Genomic DNA, 19,841 nt, shown 5'->3' on the forward strand with positions numbered 1-19,841 from the left:
GATGTCATGTTTTCAACAGTAAGGCTTTTTTAGAAACATGACATTTATGATAGTGTCAGGCATGACAATCCAACCATGGACAGTTATCTGCTATCTGTATGACACTAAACACTGGTTGACCTTCAGTTTGTCTTAGTCATAGCCGGCCCACTGCCTACTCATTTACCATTGACAGTATTAGAATTTACTGCTGCAGAATTAAATTGTCAGGCTCCAAGGACACTTACCAAAGACATTAGTCATGTGTACCTTAGGAAAATACACAGTTTTAATATTCAAAATAATTTACCATTTCTCAGAAATCTTTGTTTTTCGGACGTTTACCAGGATTTGTAAATTTTGGTATTGTAAGACAATGAATGAAGAGAATACTACATTTCAAGAAATTTTTACCCCTTTTTTTTGTTTCATGGTAAGTTTGGCAATTCCATTAAGGTCACAACAACAAGCTTTATTGCTCTTAAAAGCTTCTAGGCCCATATTGCAATTAATCACAAAATAGAAGGAAATGATAAGAGAGTATAAATTCAGTACAGTTATTGATGTTTCTTTGACAGTGTCAATGCTTTATGCACAAGCCGTGCCACGTTAAAATTTTTTCTGTGAGAAGATGACATGAGTATATGATATTTTCCACATGGTGGAAGCATCTATGCCTGCTTGATTTTCTATTTTGATACACACTGACAATACAGACTAAATAGCATTTGCACTCAATCTTACCAAAGTTGCATACTAGGTACATTAGTTATGATGTATATATTAGGTATGTTCTTCAAAAGCGAGTCCTTATGCCTTGTCCTTAATTGCCAGAATTAAACCACAGGGGAGAGAGAGATTCCATTCTTTGTTAGCAGATCCATACACTCCTTTGATAACAATGGGTTTTGGGCCAAACTATTGTGGTGAAAGGGTTACACTGAGGTTACAAAATGCTTTCATTGTATTAATGTATAACAGTACAACAAATGAATATGAATCCAATCTTGTTTTGCTCTTTTCAGAGAAACTGTCGTGTCAGGTGGAACTAAGGTACCTCATGCCTTTTCATTGACTGTTTTTGAGAACTATGTGTATTTCTCTGATTGGACCAAGATGGGACTTGTCAAAGTCAATAAATTCCTGAAGGATGATTACTCCATTATCATACAGAATAGAATGATGGGTGTCGTGGCATATCATCAAGCTGCCCAGCCAAGAGGTATGTTCAAATGAAATTACTCTTGTAAGAACATTTACATACATCATTTATACTGTTATACCAACAGTTTGCAGTCCATGTTTGACTGTGCAGTATTGGTATGTACAGATTATGCAGAATGCTTGATCAAGGACTTATGACGTTCTCGGAGAAATTGCAATTTGAAGAGTAATTGAAATTTTAGTAAGGAAAATGGAACCTGGTTAGCAAGCACTCTCATAAAGTGAGCTAATGTACACTGTTGTGCATAAAACCAGTTTGTGTGTACCTTGGCACAGTGGATATGTGCAGAAATGTTTAATTGTGTGTGCTTGATGATAGAGGACAACCTCAATGCTATTTAAGAATTCAGCATTTGCAGATGTTCAGCTGTATAGTATTACTATTGCCTGGGTACAATGACTGTAGAGACTTGTATTTATATTTTGTTATTGAAAATTTTGGTGCAGAGTCATGACATATAAATAACATGTATACATTATATATAATGCTTAGCGTGAAATGATCATACTGAAGGTAGTTTCCACCTTTAAACTGAAAGACTTAAATTTATGCTCAAACTTTGTCCAAGGAAACTTTCATCATTCTCTTTAAAACTCATGAATAAAAATAAAAATCAGGGGGGCACTTTTGCAAGTTTTAGTACTCAAGAAACAAATTACCTAATATTTACCGACGCCTGTAATTTGAAATGACAGCCATCCCTGTGTGAATTGGATGGAAAATTAAATTCTTTGGTACCATACATGTGGGATGGTAAATACTATATTTACTCAAGGAGCTTCAAAATGAGTGGTGACCGGAAAATTATTGGAAAAATCACAGTGAGAGTCTGAATATCTGTCCAAGAGTCGCATTCTACCTTGAATGAAGCTCTTCACAGGGAAAGTCATTTACATGTACATTTAGATGTATTTGAATACTGTTGTGCAATCAGCTTTTGCAAAAAGGACATGTGTCAGCCCCAGAAATATGCAGCTTACCTTCATTAAAACTACTGTGATATTGAATTTTTGATAAAAGTGTTACCAATAGAGTATCAAGCTTCAGTATAGAAACACTGGAAATGTTTTTCAAATGCACCCTGAAATCAAACTGATATTGCCTGAATGGCCTGGCATATGACTGGTTACTTAACATTACTCAGCAATGTTCATGATTTGTAAGTTCTTTTATGTCATCCTTGGCGTTGTCTCATTGCAGTGGAAAATCCCTGTGGCAGTGACAATGGAGGTTGTGAACATATCTGTGTGATAAGTCACAAAACAGACAACGAAGGACTTGGATATCGATGTCTGTGTCAGATTGGATATGAACTGAATTCTGATGAATCTACTTGTTCAAGTAAGTAAACTTGTAGAGGGTGATTTTGTGGTCAAGGGAATATTCAGAGAGACAGAGACTAATAGGCATAGAAACTGTGAGAGACAGGCAAGACCAGACTTAAGAAGAACAGAGACACACGGAAAAGATAGGGAAATTGAGATGGACGGACATTGAGAGAAATAGGGAGAGAGACAGTACGGAAAATAGTGCAAATGGCATGGTATTTTAGATGAGAGAGAGAGAGAGAGAGAGAGAGAGAGAGAGAGAGAGAGAGTGTGCAGGAACACACTCTGTGTCCTGTCTCTCTGTGTCTGTGTCTGTGTCTCTGTCTCTCTGTTTCTCTCTCTCTCTGTCTCTGTCTGTCTGTCTGTCTGTCTCTCCCTCACACACTGTGCACAAAAAATAGTAAAAGTGGTTCTAATTGTCAGGACAAGTTCAGTCCTGACACCTCCATTGCTGAGTATATATGTTTTCCTGCCCCATTGGAAACAATGGGAGCATACTAAAATTTGATGGTGAAAGGGTGAGGATAAAAAGGAAGAAACATAGGAAATGGAAAACATGGTGATCTTTTCATTTGTCATTCTCAATCTTTTTTTAAACAGAAAATTTCATAAAGTCAAGATTTTTGTTTGACTCCTTGCGTTCATTGAATTAATTCAAATTCAGTCTAGATATTGAAAATAATCATTGAAGCATCATCTCAAAATATGCATATTTTCATCCAACAGAAACCACTACCTTTTTGCTATTTACACAATCACATGTCATCAGAGGTATTCCAATGGAAGCAAGTACTACTGGTGATGCTATCACTCCAATAACCAGAGCACGTTCCAGCTTTTCAGGGGTTGACTACCATGCGGAGAATGAACAAATCTACTTTTCTGATTCTAATCATCGTGTTATATCACGCATTAAAATGGATGGGTCAGGTGAGTGCATCCATGTGGAATCTGATTGGTTGAGATCAAGTGAGGGCATTGTATGTAGAATTTTATGTGGAATCTGATTGGATGAGATCAAGTGAAGGCATCTCATGTTGAATTTTATAAAGTGAGAAGATTGTAAGGTCAAAAGACCCGTGCTGCAAAATAATCTTCTTGAACTCACTGTGACAGGTGTAATGATCAAACAAGATCCTGCCATTCAAAGAATGAATATTATTATATTTGAATATTCTTCATTGCTAATGAGTCATTTTCTTCAGTTTTTCATACCTGAACAATAAGCAATGAGCAATACCCAGCGATGGTGTCCCACGAAATTTTGACAAGTTCATGACATATATGCACGAGCGATAGCGAGAGCATTTTTGAAGTGAACTGGTCAAAACCGAATGGTATATTGCTGCTAGGTGTGGTTTATTGCTATTATATCATAACAGTATATTGAAATTTTGGCGTGGAACGTCAAAAAACGATTTTTGCTCTTGCCGAGAGCTCACACATATGCCAACTGTGCTATATTGCAAATATAGCATGGTTCTTTTCACGTCTCGACCAATCAGATCGCTGCATTTGCACCATCAATACACATGTATGATATAAACATAGATTTTATTTGCATAAATTAATGCTGATATGTCACATCTCACGCATAAGATGATTTTCATGCAGAGGTTATTATGAATCTTACAGTCATGACTAAAGTATCAAATAGGCTGTGTCACAACAAATTTCTTTACAACTTTTCTTGAAAATATCATGTGTATAATTAGGAATTGCATATCTGTGTTCCATTGACACTCCATACAGTGGATGAGAAAAATGCTTGCAGTTGTCCAGTAAGTTGTTTGACACTATCCCAATATGAATCCACAGAGACTTCCTTACAAACTCAACAGTCTCAGGCTGTTTTGGTCAAAGTTGTAGATTGACAGTGCTTTTTGCAAAATCATACAAATTCAGTTGTTTTCTTCAGCAGATATGTAACAATGTACAATATGATGACAAAAATGCTGGACTTATCTTTACAAATTACAGGTTTTGAACATTTTGTAGTGAAGAATTTGATCAGTGTGGACAGCTTATCTGTTGATTGGTTGGGCAAAAATTTGTATTACGTTGATTCTGGAGTTGCTACCCTGACAACAGTCAAGCTGTCAGACTCTTCAGTATCACGAGCACTCCACAAGAATTTGAGACAACCTCGAGCTGTGGTGGTAAATCCCCTCTCTGGGTGAGTCCTGATTATTTATCTTAGATGTTCAGTGGAATTAATATCAATTTGACATCAGGTAACATTACGGGAAAGCTCCATTAACTTAGGAATACCCTACTTCCCTATGAGGATCAATTTCACAGACCTGCCAATCCTACAATGGCACTACAATGCCACCAGCTGGATTAGATAAGCATTACAATGGAACATTCACACCTTGAGGGATAAAAGTCTTCTGTTTGTCACCCGAGTTGGTCAGGCAAGGACTCGGGTTTCAGGTACCTTGCAAGTTAATGCAGTTTTTCCCTAATGAGATCATTGAAAATTCAACTGATGCTGCAACACTCATAATTGATCAAAACTTTCAGAAGCTGTTTTACAATTTTTCAATTTTGAGTTGCTTCAAAAAGCTACTGGAGGGGTACCCTGATAAACCCATTCATTTTGGTAATGAAGATTTGGTCCAGTGTTGTTCAGATTGGCCATTGTTCCCTTCATCAACCTTTATCAAATTACTGATCTTCCAGGCTTAATTACATGTACTTTTAATAGTTTTGTCATCAAGCTACTGGCATAATGAACTGTGTTTCAAACTTGCACATAACAAGATACTCACATATACAAATTTCAAACTTGTATTTTCACAGGTATTTATTTGTCAGTGAGTGGCAGATACCAGCTTCCATTTTTAGAACATTTGGAGATGGCTCTAATAAAACAGCCATTGTTTCAACAGAGTTAGGCTACCCTTATGGTCTGTGTATTGATTATGAAGAAAATAGGCTGTATTGGACTGACTCACTGGTATGTACTGTTGAGAGAGAGAGAGAGAGAGAGAGAGAGAGAGAGAGGGAGGGAGAGAGGGAGGGAGAGAGATAGAGAGATTGATTGATGGATTGATTGAATGACGTTAATGTGCCAGTTTCCTCCTGTTTGGCTTCTGTCGAACTTCCCTTTAAGGATAAAGAAAGATGTGATGGAAGGTTAATTGATGACAGAGTTTGGAAGATTTGATTGAACATTCCATTCGACAACACATAACAAAATAAAAAGAGATTTCTCTAAGGGGATTTTCTGAAGGATAAAACATGTTCTGTACAAAAACTTTGTCATGAGTGATAAAATATGATGGAAATTATAATATGCAGTCTGATGAAGCTAACAAAACCTTCATTCTTTGATTTACCATAGCTTGACAGAATTGAGTCAAGTCTCTTTGATGGCAGTGACAGGCAAAATTTGAACATCAGAAATTTAAGACAGCCCTATGGTATGGCATTCTTTGGAGGTAAGGATAACTCTTGATGCACTCTTTGAATGTGGTCAGTCCACAGTACTTCTCTGGATGTGCCTGATTGGATTTCATATTGATATCGCCTCAAAAACAAATGTGTTCTTTTCAAGTCTCATTCATGACAATTTACCAAGTTCTTGTACATACACTTTGTGCAGACTAACAAACAAGCATGAGACAGGTGAATGATTAAGTCTTATTGTACATGTACCTTCATTGTATGGATTAAGTCCCACGGTAAGGTATTTCAGCTGATGTTATGAATTGTTCATTACCAGTAAAACCAGTTGCTCCATTAAACAAAAGCTCTTGATACAAATCAGCGGTACATGGAATGATAAATGACATTTTATTGCTTTCACCAATGGTAAGACATTTCATTTATGGTCATTACTCATGCAAGACTATTGCAGTACATTTTTCAACACCAATTGTAATTTGTCATGAATCACCTCTGGTGTTGCAAAAACATACTTCCTAGTTGCATCAACTGGGTTTAAGAAATTTTTTCAAGACAGTATCTGTATAAATGAAGAGATTTAGCTCCACTATAATGCTCTCCTGTAAGAGTGATTGCATATATCGATTGAGATTTTCATTATGTAAAATGTGTCAACATGTTCAACCTTTCTGCAGATTTCCTGTATTTTGTGGACATTATGCTGGCCAACATCAGGCGAGTCAAGAAAGATGGCAGCATGGAAAGTGTTATCAGAGAAAATATCAATAATCCCATGGAGATCAGAGTGTATGATGTGGACAGTCAAACGGGTATGTCTGCACATTCTGCACATAAAATAAAAGTTACTGTAGATAAGAAAAGTGAATTTGTAGATTTTCGAGGACAGATTTGGCTTTAATTAAACCAAATTCCAATCACCAACAACCATATCAACCTTTGAATGGTGTATTCTCAAATTACTTTGATTAAAAATATCCTTCATGTTTTGTAAAGTTTGTGTAGAAACTAATACTCTGTTGATAAACTTAAGGTAGTATGCACTTCGAAAGTGAAAGACTTATTATAAACTTTTGCTCAAACTTTCCTAAATGAAACTTTCAGCCATTCTTTTACCAAATCAACAATAAAAAGCAGGAGTCACCGTGCAAAGTTTGGAACTAGTGACATTTTGTGATATTTGAAATTCAAAATGGCCGCAATTCCTTTGTTAACTCCATGGAGTAAAAATAAAATTTACGATTTTCAAAAAAGTACAATGGTGAAAATTTTTCTTTCTCCAAGAGCTTTAAAATGAGTCCCCACAAGTGGTAGATCAGAAAAGAATTGTAGAAATTTGAGAGTCCAAATATCTGCCCCCGAAGCACGTTCTACCTTAAAGTGTGTCATTTGTGTAGTTGTGCATTATCCGTAATGTGGAACTTCAAAGGTTGAACTTGAGATTGTTTTCAGAAGGGAATCTGATCAATGTTGATGCTCTTGGCTTTGAACCAATTTTAATGACGTGTGACCAAATTTTGTCTCATTAAACATCAGCGTACATCGTTCAAAACTTCCAAAGAAGGCATGACAGAAAATGGAGCAGGCAGATTATGAAGGGAAGATTGATAGTGACTGTAATGCTGTGTCAGTTTCTTGCAATAAATGTAGTACTCTTGTCAGGTTGTGTTATTTAAATATTGATTATTGTTGTCTCTAAGGAACAAACGACTGTTCTAGGAACGGGCGAAATGGAGAATGCAGCCATTTTTGTTTTGCTGTTCCTGGAGGAAGACATTGTGGCTGTCCCTATGGTATGAAGATTGACACCAGAAATCAAAGGGTAATGAAAATGTCTTCATTTGTCTTGTCAGATATTTGGAAATAAATAAATAAGTAAATAAATATATAAATAAATAAGTACAACACCATGCATGAAGTAAATGAAGTCTCACATTCTCTGAAAATTTAACATTTCCTTGTAGAGTTAACATTAGGAATTATTGCCACCTTTGATTTCAAATACCAGTAAAGTTTTAGTAATGTATTTCTCTAATGCTGAAATTTGTACATTGACACCCTATGAAAGATAATTGTTTAGAGTTCCTTGAAGAAAGTTTGAGCAATAGTTAAAACTGAGTTGCTAAGTGTTTTAGAACTTACAAAGGAGACATAATTTCTAATACCAATTGAATACAGTATTGTTGTGAAGTAGACAAGACAAACTGCTGTGACTCCCAAATAAATCAGAGACTCACTGTAACTGTAGACCTTCTCTGTAACACTTTTAAACTCATTCCCCTTGTTTATGTAGCTGGCACATGATTCATACAGAATTCTACTCACAACTAAAACACCTTTAATGAAAGCACAAAATTCAAATTGCATTATCTTGTGCATATGTTTTCATCATTTTCAGAATTGCATAGACAATCCAGATGAGGTTCCTGTATCTGGTTGTCAAGACTTCCAATTTGAATGTCAGAATGGGAGATGTATTTTCACAAGCTGGCAGTGTGATGGAGAAAATGATTGCCTTGACAACAGTGATGAAGATAACTGCGGCACTGGTCAGTAAAATTCACTAATCCATTTTACAACCTTTGTTGATCTTTTCCAATCCTAAACATTAAAGAAAACAGTTCAAGCTATTAGACACAATTGAACTGATTATAATAGGTGTTGATGCAAAACTTTGGATTGTTATTTCTTTTAAGATCTAAACATTTATGTCTTTCTAGCCAACTAATCTTGGGGGTGTTTGTGCTTATTGACCAGGTGCTCATATTTTAGTCAAAGAATGGTGAAATTTGCATCAGATTCTGTATATTTTCAAGCAAACACTCCCAAATTTGGAAGGGCAGTTTTTTCTCCAAAGTAAATTTCCGATAGCCTTCAAATTTGATCAGTTGGCACTGATGGGTGATTTCTTACAAATTGATGAAATTACTGTGAAATTTGTGTATGTCTATCAATTTTCCTGGCCAAAGTTGTAACTTTTGGTCAAATATCTTCATCTTTGAAACTACTCGTTTTCTGACAGCTTACATGATTATTTTGTAGCTTTACGTCATTTCTTCACTTATATATGAAGTGTAATAATTTGTTGTACTGGATTCACCATGTACCTGACTGCTGTGTTTTTCTCCCTACAGAACATAGCTGTTCACCATACGCATTTACTTGTGCAAACAATAAGTGTGTTCAGATGTCATGGCGATGCGATGGTGACGACGACTGTGGGGACAACTCAGACGAACAGGATTGTGGTAAGATGGTATCTTATTCTATATGCTTTCAGCTGATACACATGATACAATGATACATTATTACAATACATCCAGCAGTACATGCCAAACAAAGTTATTTATAATGCCCCAGAATTTATGGTGAGATTTTTTATATGTCAGAGCAAGTCCATGAGATCATTCGCATGAGTGATTGCTCTGAGCACTTATGTGTTGGGAAAATTACAGATGAAAATAACATTTGGAGATAGAATGCAGGAGTGTAACTCACTGAAGAATTGAACAACTGGATATCCAGTTATAGCCAGTTATTGTATACAGTAGCAAAACACTTCAAAAGAAACTTTACAAAATGATACAGTATACTCAATATGTTACAGTCTTGAATTTTAGATATAAATTCATCAACATGAAGATGATAAAACAAATTCAAACTGATAAGTGCTAGATCTCCCAGCAAAATATTCAATGCTTCTTTTCCTAGGAGTGCCATGACCTATGTTTGTTCAAATTTGCATAAAGGTATATTATGTAAAATTTTGAAATTTTTCTCTTAATCTCAAAATTTCTCATTTTTGGACTGGTCAGTTTCTTCAGCCTGGGAGACGGGGGTGACCAATGGAATTGTTACAGATATCAAAAGATAGCTGACCCCCTCGTGGAAAAAACATTGTAGCAGAAGCACTTTCCCTTTCAGGTTCATCAATGAGAAGAAACATATCTTGTCATTTTTCTTTTTCTAAAATATGTTACTGTATCAGTGTATTGTGAAATATTAGTGCATGTTTCTTTCTTGTACTGAGTTCTCATTGAAAAGTAAAGGATCATGTTTTTATCATGCTTTGTATATGAACTGCAGATTTCATAATAATGAGTATGCTTTACAAAACAGTCTTTTCAATTTGCAAACATCAGATATATCTGACATATATCTTTGAATAATATATTAAATTTAGGTGCTCTGAGGGCATACAGAAAACTGTAATTTGTTTCTGATACAATGCATTTAACGTGATTATAGACTGATATCTTACATTCACTTACACCCTGCCCCTCCCATTTAGAATTTCTTAAACATGGTGACACCCCTCCTTCCATCACCAAAATCAAAAACAGGGTGACCCCACTGATCCACCCCTAGGCTGAAGAAACAGGTCAGTTCCTTAAAGTGCTTTGTGTGTAGTTATATTTAGCATATCAAATGGTTGGCTTTTGAAAGAGGCGCTTTAACATACCAGACACAAAGACAGCAAAGTTGTGAACTTCTTTCCTGGTTCAACAGCAAGTTGAAGGGCAGATACAGCTTTTTTATTAGATAATGAAACACAAATCTGTAGTGAATGTTACTGAACAATCATTCCTAGGTGTCTATTTGACTTGATGAATTGACAGAAAATTCTGATTTTGCCCTTTCCATCAGTGCTTGATACTTTCTTTATCAATTATTGTAATAATGAGAAGTTTTATAAGTTGTTATAAATTTGTTTTTGATAGGTGAGTCAAGTTGTGATGCATCGGAATTCCAGTGTGACAGTGGAAAATGTATCCCTGAAAGATGGAAGTGTGACACAGACAATGATTGTGGAGATGGATCAGATGAGAGAGACTGTGGTAAGTCATGTTTTTAATTTCATTGACCACTCAATTACTGAACCTTGTACTCCTGATCCAACTAGTTCTGACACTACTGTGTCAAACTTCCCTCTACTGACTCACTGCACCAACTCTGGCTCCAGAAAATTCTCTGTTTTACATATGTTTGTATTGGGTTGACTCAGTATAGCAGTGGAATGAGTGTCCCTAAGAGATGGAAATGTGACAAAGGTGTGACAAGAAATTCCCTGAATTGACTTCAGAACTCTTCAAAGTTGGAGGGTACATTGCCAGGAGTATCGAAAGTAGACAAATGTCTTATAGTTACTTAAAAGCTAGAAAAACGTACATGGATGGAAAATCTCTATTTGATTATTTTTGACTAAATTTGTTTCCTTGGCCTTAGCTATCATGTTCAAATGGCTATTACGATATATGCTGTATCATGCAGGCATATTTATTGACTGTAAAGTTGAAATACTGCCTAGGTAAAACGGACTCATCGCTACTAGGACAAAGTTTTTTTCATTTGTGTTAAAATGCTCTCTGTCAAAATCTTAAAATGTGTGAAAAGCATGAAGTTGTTAGTTCTAAAATGTCCCTGAATTATCACAAAATAAGAATTTATGCTCCCATAGAATAGAATGCTATGAAATTTTTCACAGCCTACGACCCTTACAAAAGTTTTCTTTACATGAAGATAATACTAGATAGCTTTTGATCTATCAAACACTGATGAGGTTAAACCCTGTGATGATATCGTACCATTTTGTCATTGGTTTCAAAATATCAAGAACTGTTTGGGTAAAATCTTGGGTGATGTCATACCAGTATGTCATTGTTTTAAGGGGTCAGAGTTGAAGAGATTGCACTTTGATATAAAGCAACTTATATGAAGGTTGTCTTTGTTGATGAACTCTGCCAACAAAATCAAGATTATTTTTCCTTTCATAACAGAGGACCATACATGCTCACCTTTGTACTTCTCATGTGAGACTGTCCTGAGATGCATTCCTGTCTACTGGGTCTGTGATGGACAGAACAACTGTCCGGATGGCAGTGATGAAAATGGATGTCGTAAGTATATTTGCTACACATCTAAGCATCAGATTCCACCAGCTTTGCTAGTTGCAAAATGGTGTTACTTCTGGCTTGGACTCTCCCTCAAAACAACTCTTTGCAGGTCATCATCATTAAATGATTGGCACTATCACAAAGAAGAAAATGGCCTTTGAGAAGCCAATCGTATAATTGGTCAATGCTTCAAGATGGCAATGTGCATAAGGCCCATGACGCTGTGTTCACAGATGACCTCAATAAATGTATCACTTAACCATTTACGTCAAGAGGTTTACTAACATTAACAATCAAAGAATTGAAGTAAAGATAATTTATTAAAAATTGCAGCAGTGCCTTTGTTACAAACAGTGCCCCATCACTGATTACCAGTAATAACATCTAAGATCATAACATCTAAGATCATTCTATTTGAAGTTCTATGCATGTAAACTTTTATACGTCTTCTGTGTCTCTAAGCAATCTTATCTTTGGTCAACACTATTTATTGACTATTTCACTTTCTTTACAGCTCCTGTTGTCTGTGGCAATGATACATTTTCATGCACAGAACCAAAAGAATGTATTCGACTAGATTGGCGATGTGATGGTGCGTATGACTGTACAGATCGCACTGATGAAGATGACTGCGGTAAGATCTTTGCATTCTTTATAATGGTAGGGTTTACTTCAAAAAGTTAGAAAAATTGCTGTAACTACACATATTTTGGTCAAATTTTAATTCCGCTGTCTTCTGTCTTTAAATTTGAACAATATGTGGCAGGAAGTATGAAAACTTTGATTTTGTTGCATCGTTACGAATGTGTTCTGCTGCTCTTTTTCTCAGGTATTGCAGTAGGCGGAACATGTCACCTACAGAAATTGTATCATTATATAATTACTTATTTGGAATACTTAAATTGAAGTATTTGGAAAACTTCATCAATTTATTGTGTAGCTACTTTCTTGTAGATGTGAATTTAAAGTTGTAGGTAGTAACTTTAGCTTATTCCTAGCTATGAAATTCAGATCAAAGAATTGGCAAACAAAGGTAGATTCAATGATTGTAGAGTATCAAACAGCACATGGTGAACCTGAATAAGACTAGGACCCATCACCATTATGAAAACAATTCCAAAGCTTAAAGCAGAATCTCAAACCCCCTAGAATTATGCTGATTCATAAAATTGTTAAGAAGGGGCCCAGAATTCTTGTCCAGTAGGCTGTTAATACTCAGAGGCTTTACGAGTGTTAATTGATTTGTGTTCATCACCATCAGGGACTAGAAGTCCAGGCCAGTGTTTTAACGATGAGTTTCAATGTCGGACAAGTGGAACCTGTATTCCAGCATCATGGGAATGTGATGGACACATTAGTTGTGATGACGGCAGTGATGAACACGATGGATGTGGTGAGTTGAGTCATGTAGCTTTAGCACTACTGTATGTGCATGTCAAACACAATATAATTGATTCCATGCAATCGTACAGTATTTCATTTGCTGTAAGTGTCTACAGATTCAATTTTAGTTAATCAAATCATTTCTGGAATGTTTTATATGGTGTAGCTGTCTTGGGCATTCATATCAACATTGATTTTGAAATAAAGTACAGTTAATGTTGTTTGTGCCTAGTGACACAGCGTGATCATTTGTAGAATTCTTCACTAGCTAGAAAGATAAAATTGCCAGACACAGCAGCGTAGAGTCTGGTGGTCAGTCTATCCATCAACAGTGATTGCATTCATTAAAGATGTGCTATCATTTTAATGAACCTCAATTATCTTTTCAAATTCTGTAAGACTTTACCTAGTTAACCCTTTCATCATTGTACTTTGGCCCAAACCCATTGTTATCAATGGTGATTGTGGACCTGTTTACTGGAAGATGGGGATGAACAGGTTTATACTGGAGCTGCTGATAATTTACTTGTTGAGGATAAATTCTCAGTGAGAAATGTCCCACTCATGACGACTTGTTCAAATTAGTTAGTGAAATTTGTAACCAGTGATGATGTCTTCAAATATTGTATGAAAGCTTTATGCAATATCTTCCAGGAACTTTGCGAAGTGTGATTGACACTCCATTATCTTGCTCTATCCAGTTTTCTTTTGCAAGATACCTAACAGACATACAGCTCTTAATAAGTACAATAATGAGATATGAAATTCAAATATTGAGTGCAGATCGGTACATGTATAGACCAATTAGGATCCAACTGTATTGATTTGTGCCTGGCAGTCAACTGATCTGGTAGACTACATTCCCTCCAGGGACTGTTAGTAGATTAAGCTGTTCACTGTTCACTATATGAAGCCATTCTAATGACATCTGACTTGAGGAAGACTTTTTCTGTATTTTTTTGCTAACAGTACCAGTGACATGTCAGCCAACGTACTTCCAGTGTGATAACAAGAAGTGCATCCCAAATTATTGGATTTGTGATGGTGATAATGATTGCAGTGACAACTCAGATGAGATGAATTGTCGTAAGTATGGCTTTAATACACTTCATTTACTGACCTGTTATTTAATTTGATTCATTGTGTCAAGCCATACAGTAAAATGTGCATTGAGAATAGTTTTTTAGATATCCCATTCATTACAATACTTTGGCCTGATGCTTTTATGGACACATTTAAAAACCTGTTGAGTTAATGAAGTTTTTGTGTTCGTTATTTGTGGAAATAAAAAAATTGTAATTCTGCCCCATAGATTAGAGCTAACACAAGGTATAACTGTCATATGGAATCTCAAACGTTGCTAAATTTTTCAATTTGTTTCCGTAAAACTCTGCACGGTGACCCTTGATTTTATCTCTGATAATGTACAGAGAACAGTTGGATGTTGTATTGAGGAAAGTTTTGTGGGAAGGTTCAAAACTTTCTACTTTTAGCCACGTTATCTTACGGTACATTTATTGCCCTCTCTGTGCCAAATCAAACTTAGAAAATTGATGAAACCATATAGTGACCAATCATCGTCACTTGATGGATGTATTGGTCTGTGATTTAAACTTTGGTAAAGACAAATTTATAGCAACTGTGCCAACATGTCAATGTCCTCACCTAAAAAACTAGAAAGCTGATCCTAATATGTACATTGTTGAGTCTGTGTGTATTGTTGCTTTGTCAAGCAATAACAGCAGATTTCATTGGAACAGTCTCTCACTGAGTTTGTGGCATTGTTGCATCAAATTTGCCCCATTTGCTTAAAGGCAACATTTGCTGACTTTGGTTATCACCAGTACCTTCATCAAAATATCATCATCAATTCAGATTAGAGTCAATTTAAGAATTTCTAGAAGTATCTTTTGATCTGCTTATAGTTGTCTATGTAGTTTATATAATTGTATGTCACAGAGATGTTTCATCTATCGTCAGTGGTAATGTCAATATGGCTGAGAGTACATACTGCATCATCTGATATTGAACGATAGCATTCAGAGTACAGTCCCTCCAACACTGTGTTTATGTATTGTGTAATCTAATCCTCAAGTATGTGTGTACTGTTCTAACTTTTTTGTCTTAACCTGTTTACTTCACAGCAACACCTCCATTTCAATGCCCCAGAGGTCAGTGGAATTGTCCGGAAACAACAATATGTATTCAAGATGTCATGGTCTGCAATGGACAAAGTGACTGCCCGCAGGGACGAGATGAAAGTCCATTGTGCAGTAAGTAAACATTAGTTGTGCATATTGTCTTTGTCAAGCTTTAAAAAAGCGTTTTATATTAAATCCTGGGTTGACTGAGTTGAATTTTACTGAATATCTGTTGCTAGTTCATCACATCTCTAACATATTGCAAGTTCAAGTTCAACCTATAAATTACAGTAGATGTTACGGTATTTCAAAATAAATCTCTGTATTCAGGCTATTGATGAGCATCGAGAGATGATTTTTCAAATCAAATGCAATTTACAGAAGATAGGGTGGCTGGCAAATTCATGAAAAATCATCTGTTTTTCAAATCAAATGCAACAAAGTGATTGTGAAGTGTAAGGCCTCTAGAGAAATAACATTAAGCATTGTGGATTGTTTGGAAACACATTTGTATGTTTTGTGTCTATATTGCACTGGATTCATTTGTAAGATTGTAACGTTTCATACAATACATGTATGATTGCCAAAAGGGACAATGGTGATCATGCTCAACGATGAGATGATCAACAGGTATTGAGAAACTCACAGATTATTCAAAATGTTTATTCTTTGCCAGAGTTCATGTCTTTCCAATATTCATGTTATTTTGTTTCTTTGACCTGCTATTTAGACCACTGCGATAACTCTACTTATAGTAACTAACACATTCCAAATGTCAATCTTCAGTCAATCCTCTTGATGCTGTAATTACAATGCCTACATATCAGAGGTAGCATGTTCTGTAAATTTTAAGATGACTATTTTCAGAATTAACTTTGAAATTAGTGCCAGTGGATTTGATGTCGCAAATATCAGAGAAATCATGATTTTATAGAATGGATGTTGTATAAATTACACAAGAACCTTTCGACACTTAGCTATTGGTACAGTGTTAGAGTAAGTCATGATGTCACATGACTCATTGAGGTTGAAGCAGGCACATAGTATTTGTTTTGTTGACTTTGTTCATATCTACTGATGTTTTTCTTTCAGACAATGATAGATGTGAAGTTGATAACGGTGGTTGTTCACATGACTGTATGCAGACACCGTTTGGTGTAGAGTGTATCTGTCAGGAGGGGATGGAACTTTTGAAGGATAACCCAAAAATGTGCATTGGTAAGTAGATATTCTTCTCTACCTCTGAAACAATTTTCAAGGGAAAAAATTAATTTTTTCAAACTATTCCCAGATCATTTAGTTACACTTACAAGCATATGCTTGTAAAGTTTTGAGGAAATTAAACCTGTCCTATCTATAAAATCATGGATGTTTTTCTTGTTCAGATTTTTTGTTGAAGTTGCATGTTTTTCAGTGCAGTTAGGATAATAGCGATAATTTTGTCATTTCCTTCAACAAGGCTATGTTGGCATAGCAATATTTTTCATTTTTATTTTCATGACATTTTAAGGTTGCATAACTCACTGAAAGTGTTCCTAAAAGGCTCAGTATATATTTCTCTGTGCATTAAGACGGAGGTATTCAAGCCTGACAGTTTACGTTTGCTTTCACATGCTGGCTATGCTGTGAACATTCTTTAATACTGTGGGGTTACCACGGTAGTTTACTGAAGGATGACGACCAATAATAGCGCCCTCGTGGGGTAAAGTGTGACTTGATAATGCAATGCCCTCCGTCGTTAAAGTGTCACTCTCCAACTAGATGCTTAGCAATGCCACAAGCTATGAGTTTCCCTTTGTGCTATTCGCAGTTCAGTAGATTTGCTATGAGTTTACGTTTAATAATAGCGCCCTCGTGGGGTAAAGTGTCCCTTTCTAGTATAGCGCCTTCTCAGGGCGAAGTGTGACTTTCCAACTAGGTGCTTAACAGTTCCACATGCTATGTTTACCCACTGTTCATTTTATGGTATATTTTATGTAGACATGAAATCAAGTGACATAACAAACTAACTGTAAATTGCAAACCGTCAGCAGAACAGAAAAGTATCAAGTGTTTATAGTGTCAGTACCATTTTAATATGGAATATTAAAACCAAATCATTCCGTTTTGCAGATATTGATGAATGCACGCCACCAGGTGCTTGCAGTCAGATTTGTACCAATCAAAAACACTCCTTCATCTGCCAGTGTGTGGATGGTTACCAGCTTCTACCAGATGGACGTACATGCAGCGTTATAGGTAAGTTAAGTACATCCTAGGCTGGAAATGATGATGATTGTAATGAATATTTGCTTCTGATACTTTCATCATGGCATTGGTACCCTCAAAATGACTTCTATGTAATACAGCATGTAACAGTCTGCCTAGAAATGCTTGATACAGTTTTGTGCAGTATTGCTATAGTATAAATAGAGTATGCCAGATGTCAAAAACAAAGCAATATGATTGACTGAGACTTGAAAATAACAGTGCTATATTCACAATATAGCATAGCTGAAAAACGCATTATTTTCTTTTTAAAGTTTCACTCCAGAATTCCAATGTACTGTACCAGTAAATAGTTATAATATTATAGTGATAAAACACCTCAACAACATGAACCACTCAGTTTTGACCATGCAGTTCACTCCGTATGTGCACTTGTTATTGCTCATGCAAGTATGTTGTGAACTAGGGATGGTTTATTGAGGTATACAAGGATACTGGAAACTGATGAGTATGGGGTCCACTTACGGGCATGTCCCTTCAAAGTATGTAAGTAACATACAGGGAAAAGTACAGCCAGGCCTTCCGGTGCTTCAAGAGTACAAACTCGAATGTAAACTGTATCATGACAAAGTTAAAACCATTTTGCTAATACTCAACATTCGACCACCAAACTCAATAAAACAACAATCTTTTTTTTGAACGTAGACTCTACTTTTGCTCTATACTCATCAGGTTCCAGTACCCTTACATACCTCATTTATTGCTTGAATATGAGTGATGTGTTCTAATTGAAGATGGCCTGGCTGTATTTGTGCATATCTTTATAGGCTCTTATATCTGTTTTAAGCAAAACAAAAATACATTCATTTGAAAGCAGACTGTGTCTGTGTCTGTGATAAAACCCCAATCAGTTTTAAAATGCTTTCAAGATATGTTTGTATCACTGGTATGATACACTGGCAAGTTGTCTAATAACGTTATCAGTTTGTGTAAAATGAAAAATTGTTGCCGGGAAATTTTAATGACGTCTAACCATACTGCCACAGATTGATAAAAACTCTGAAATAAAAATGAAACAAAACAGCACCATTTGTCTGTCATGATGTAAGTGTTTATCACAATAAAATGATAATTGTATGCCTGAAGCAGGGTTCACTAGTAATTGATATTAACACAATAGTGACTGTTTTATTCAGTGTGAAATTCTCTTTGATTGAATCCACAGTGAGAAAAATTAGTAACAAAAAATTACCATATTGTGAGTTAATGTATGTGTATGTCTTTCTGTATTTGTTTGTTTGTTTGAATGAATGAATCTTGTTCCAGGCCTATATATATATATACCAGTATGTTTTCTCCATGTTGTATTTTAGATAAATCCCAGGCATATTTGGTGATTGCCAACAATCACAATCTTATCAATTATGAAATCCAGACTGGAACAACCAGGGTGGTGATCAGTGGCTATGCCAATATCCTTGGAACTGCCTTTGATGTGACCGAACAAAGAATCTACTGGAGTGATGTGGATACTGGCAAAATTTACAAGAGTTTTGTTAATGGCACAGATATACAAGAAGTAAGTGTTTGCAAGACTATATAGTTTTGTCTCCTGAAAGTTCAGACATCCTTTTCCTGAAAACTGCTTTTCCCTTCACCGTTGAGTGCCATTTCTACCGCAATCGAAATAAAGGTAGTAGATGAATATGAGAAGATTTCTGTCTCTAGCCAAATGGAAGACCCAGTCATATTGGAAAGTTTGCCACTGTGTTTATTTTCATGGCATGTTTCTGGTCACTACAATAGCATCAGTAAAGAAAATTGGTCCAACCAGGACCAATTTTATAAATTAACATACCGTAGTCCTGGGGAGTCTAATCATCAGGAATATTGGGCCCAGTATCCAATGCGTTCAGTGTAAAAAGTCTTCATCAGAGTCAATGGGAAATGAACAAAGATTTCATATTAAATTTTCTTGTCATCAGTATTTTATAGTGTTCAAGCACAGTACAGAGCAAAGTGCATCTTGAAGTTTCCCGATACATAATGCTGAACTTATTGTGTTTTTTCAGGTCCTTAGTACTGGACTGCAAGTAACTGAAAACCTTGCCGTAGACTGGATTGGACGCAATCTGTATTGGATTGACTATACTTTGGAAATCATTGAAGTGGCAAAACTGGATGGCTCTCAGAGGGCCATTATAATATCTGAAAATGTAACTCATGCAAGAGGATTAGCATTGGATCCAAGGGAAGAGTAAGTTTTTATTAG

At 35.9% G+C, this 19,841-nt stretch overlaps 1 protein-coding gene across 1 annotated transcript in view; it reads left to right on the forward strand.

The window, feature by feature from the left end:
- Positions 1-19,841, forward strand: part of LOC139144530 (low-density lipoprotein receptor-related protein 2-like) — a 150,341-nt gene that overhangs the window by 40,857 nt on the left and 89,643 nt on the right. The window contains 20 exon segments of the mRNA XM_070715228.1: positions 1,005-1,201; positions 2,405-2,545; positions 3,259-3,462; positions 4,513-4,708; positions 5,338-5,494; positions 5,882-5,978; positions 6,621-6,755; positions 7,644-7,765; positions 8,342-8,492; positions 9,078-9,191; positions 10,665-10,781; positions 11,721-11,840; positions 12,352-12,471; positions 13,099-13,230; positions 14,190-14,306; positions 15,365-15,493; positions 16,454-16,579; positions 17,474-17,599; positions 18,943-19,148; positions 19,642-19,826. Coding sequence (XP_070571329.1) covers positions 1,005-1,201; positions 2,405-2,545; positions 3,259-3,462; positions 4,513-4,708; positions 5,338-5,494; positions 5,882-5,978; positions 6,621-6,755; positions 7,644-7,765; positions 8,342-8,492; positions 9,078-9,191; positions 10,665-10,781; positions 11,721-11,840; positions 12,352-12,471; positions 13,099-13,230; positions 14,190-14,306; positions 15,365-15,493; positions 16,454-16,579; positions 17,474-17,599; positions 18,943-19,148; positions 19,642-19,826 — 2,892 coding nt within the window.

This window comes from Ptychodera flava, chromosome 11 (genome assembly GCF_041260155.1).
Source record: "Ptychodera flava strain L36383 chromosome 11, AS_Pfla_20210202, whole genome shotgun sequence".
Taxonomy (NCBI): Eukaryota; Metazoa; Hemichordata; class Enteropneusta; family Ptychoderidae; genus Ptychodera; species Ptychodera flava.